Genomic DNA, 3,641 nt, shown 5'->3' with positions numbered 1-3,641 from the left:
ATAGTTCTAGTTAGTTTTAAGATTTTTGTATTTAGCTCTTAAGATCATTGATTTTAAATAAACTCTTAATGTCTTACAAACATTCATTCGAACAGTACGTTCAAACATAATACTTAATATGAAATTAAAAATATGCCAAGCAAACGATGCAGTAAAATATTTTTTCGTAATATCTATCTATCTATATATCTATCTATCTATCTATCTATCTATCTATCTATCTATCTATCTATCTATCTATCTATCTATCTATCTATCTATCTATCTATCTATCTATCTATCTATCTATCTATCTATCTATCTATCCATCTATCTATCTATCTATCTATCTATCTATCTATCTATCTATCGAACTGGATAACATGATCGGCCATACAAAAATTCAGCTGCGAATTACACAAGCTGTGTAATTTGAATTACGAATGATAGATGAGTACCATCTCTAATTTTTATCGGATATTTATCATTAACATATTTTTGTATCTTATACACAAAAAAAAAAAATACTTTTTAAAACTCTTCAAATATGTATGTTTTTAAACAGAATGATGATTTTAAGTTCTGTTTTAAGGTCCATTTCACTTTAAAAATAGTTTTATGATAATTTTACCACAGTAACCGCACTAAGTATAAAATTAATAAGAGTTTAATATGTATATACTTTAAAATAAAAATTAAGTGCATTATATATCATAAATAGCTTAATTTTGTCACTCACTGTAATATGAAATGAATAAAGTTTATCGGCTGATTCGAACACCGTTTTTTGTTCGAACTAATACTCATATAAGTAGATAACACAACATTGTTAGCAAATATTTGTTATTGGATTTGTTCCAGTTCTACTGATTTCAATAACACAATAATTACAAAATTTTGTCCATATCGATATAAATTTAAATTACAAAAAAAAAAAAACTTTGTGAAATTGCTGCACTCACTCACTTTTCTTTAAAACATCACTTAATTCAGCAAATGTCAAATCGTTAAAAACTCTCACATCATAACCGTAATTCAAAAGAGAACGCTCAACAGCATCACGATCTTGTTCGGTGCCCACTCTTTGCTTTTGACCCTTGACATCTTTGTGATTGAAAATGAGTGCAATACCCGCATGGGGATTATCGCAATTATAAACATCTTCATTAGTGGGTCGTGAGAAGAGAACTTTTTTCTCTACTGTTTCTTTAGTTGAGCTAGAGGTGTTGGTGGTGGTGGTGCAGGTGGCATCAGCTTTGTCATGTTTATCTTTTTTACTTTTAAATAGTGATAAATCGGTTTCGTCCATTATTTTATTATTTTTATATTGAATTAGTCTTCGATGGTATTGTTTTTCGTTTTACCATAAACAAGATACTAAATTTGTATTCAGTAGTTGGTAAATTAGATGTTTTTCTTCGAATATTTTATTTGTAGCTCTAAAATACAAGTTTCTTATCTTATCGTCGTTGACTGAAAAAAAGCTTTGATAATCATTTTGTAAGGTTTGTCTTTGATTTTTTTTGCTCAATATAGAGTTTTTGAGAGAAATCGTTTAAATAAATAATGCAAATAAAGGGAGAGAGCGTATTAATAAATATTGTTTAAGAAAAAAACCTAATATGAGAAATGTTTAACAAATGTTATTATTTTATTTATCTTTGGCAAATATCTATAATAAATGATACTTAAAGGGTGTTTTTTCTGTAGTTAAGTGTTGGCTAACTTAAGATCTACATGCGCTTACATAACCTTAGTATAAATTAATAACCTATCTAATCTATCTATCTATCTATCTATCTATCTATCTATCTATGTAAGTAAACATTTTTAAATTTGTTTATTTACAAAGGCTATGTATGAATGTTTTTTGCTTATTGGGTTTCATAACATCAAATAAACCACAGATACTTTTTAAAAGAATTTTTAAAAACAATAAACTTTTTCTTACAATTTCTTTCTTACTTTTACCGTTACCTATGTACCTGTTAGTTACCCATTGTACATATGGCTGTAAATTTATAGCATAAGTGTAAGCATACATATGTATGTATATACTCGTTTGTTTCATATGCAAATTATTTTTTAAGACTATTAAGCACTTTAAATATATATTTATCTTTCTCTACATACATACTTATAGTTACAAAGATTAAACTCAATTAATTGCCTTAAATATTTAAGACGAGTTAAACTACCTACCATTTAAATATTTATAATAAAATCACTCATTGAAACACATAAAATAATTAAAATATTGTTTTAAATGTGTTTTACTTTTAAATTTAGCAAAAAAAAGCGTTAAAGACATAAAAACGCTTATGTGCTTTAGTAAACTAATAAAAATGTGGAGTATGATATGGTAACCCTAATAAAAATAACGGTTTCAATGTTTACATTGACAGTACTTTGCCAGAGATGGTCAGAGATGTGCTAAAAAATGCAAAACAAATGTGTAAATTATTTTAAGTAAGTTTTTGTTGTCCTTGGCATTTAAAATCTTTTAAAAGTTTTTATACATACCAAAGCTCTTCTTTATTTTGGTAGGTACTTTAAATTAAATTGTATTATGGCTCTATATTATTAGTGAAGGGCATAAAAGTTAACCGCAAACTAGAATGTTAAAAAAAAACACTTTCAATTGTTTAAGTAGTTTTTAAAAAAACCTTTCAAAAATGATTATTTTAATGTATGTTTCTTTAAAAATTGTAAATAAAAAGTTTAACAAAAGACTTCTTATGAAAACTAGACTAAACTTGAAAATCTTATATTGAATAAAAAATTAAAATCTAAAAAGAACATTGCAATCGTGACCTTGTATACATGAGTAATAAATAAAATAAAAGTGAATATTCCATATGATTTCTTTGCGTGAGTTGTTTTATAAAAATAACCGCACCCATAACGAGTGAAAACCACTAAAAGTCAATTTTTTTAATGTTAGTTGGTGGTTTTGGGTAAAAAACTTCTTTCTTTTTTTCATTGATTTTTATTTATGGTTATTTCCTTCCTTTATGGACATATGCCAAAAAAATAATTTAAATGTTAATGTACAATGTTTTCGCTTACTTGTCATTTATGTTTCTTTTTTTATAAAGTAACGGTAAATAGTTTAACTATCGATAACACGTAAACAAAGTAATTGTCAAAATACAGGGTTGTTTTATTAAGTAGTTTGAATATTTTTTTTAGTTTATTACAGTGTGAAAACTGTTGAAAGTGACTACTAATCAAATGATTTAAATTTTTTTATTACTATTTCAATGTTTAATGAAAACTTTCTTTATTTTATTTGAAATTTATGAACTTAATTAAAAAAATTATTGCACATGTTTAGCAGTTTTGGTTAAAAATTATGAATATTGAAATCTGTTTTAAAAAGAACAGTAGATAGATTTGTAAATTTTATTTACAAATATATTGGCAGAATACTTTCATCTATTAATACTTGATTTTATTCTTCTAATACTTTAATTACTTTGGTTCGAAATTTTAATAATCTTTACTATAAGAACTAAACTAGAACTGAACTAGAACTAAACTAGAACTGAACAAGAACTAAACTAGAACTGAACTAGAACTGTACTAGAACTGTACTAGAACTGAACTAGAACTGAACTAGAACTGAACTAGAACTGAACTAGAACTGAACTAGAACTGAA

The 3,641-nt window shown here is 25.7% G+C and overlaps 2 protein-coding genes across 2 annotated transcripts in view; both read right to left on the bottom strand.

The window, feature by feature from the left end:
- LOC111691110 (zinc finger CCCH domain-containing protein 13) overlaps window positions 1-3,641 on the bottom strand; it is a 41,641-nt gene that overhangs the window by 4,506 nt on the left and 33,494 nt on the right. The window lies entirely within an intron of this gene.
- LOC124419020 (caspase-1-like) lies at window positions 938-1,288 on the bottom strand. Its single transcript, XM_046947139.1, has one exon. It carries the CDS (start codon window positions 1,286-1,288, stop codon window positions 938-940), a length of 351 nt encoding a protein of 116 aa, XP_046803095.1.

This window comes from Lucilia cuprina, chromosome 3, assembly GCF_022045245.1.
Source record: "Lucilia cuprina isolate Lc7/37 chromosome 3, ASM2204524v1, whole genome shotgun sequence".
Taxonomy (NCBI): domain Eukaryota; kingdom Metazoa; phylum Arthropoda; class Insecta; order Diptera; family Calliphoridae; genus Lucilia; species Lucilia cuprina.
This window is presented reverse-complemented; position numbering and strand designations above follow the sequence as displayed.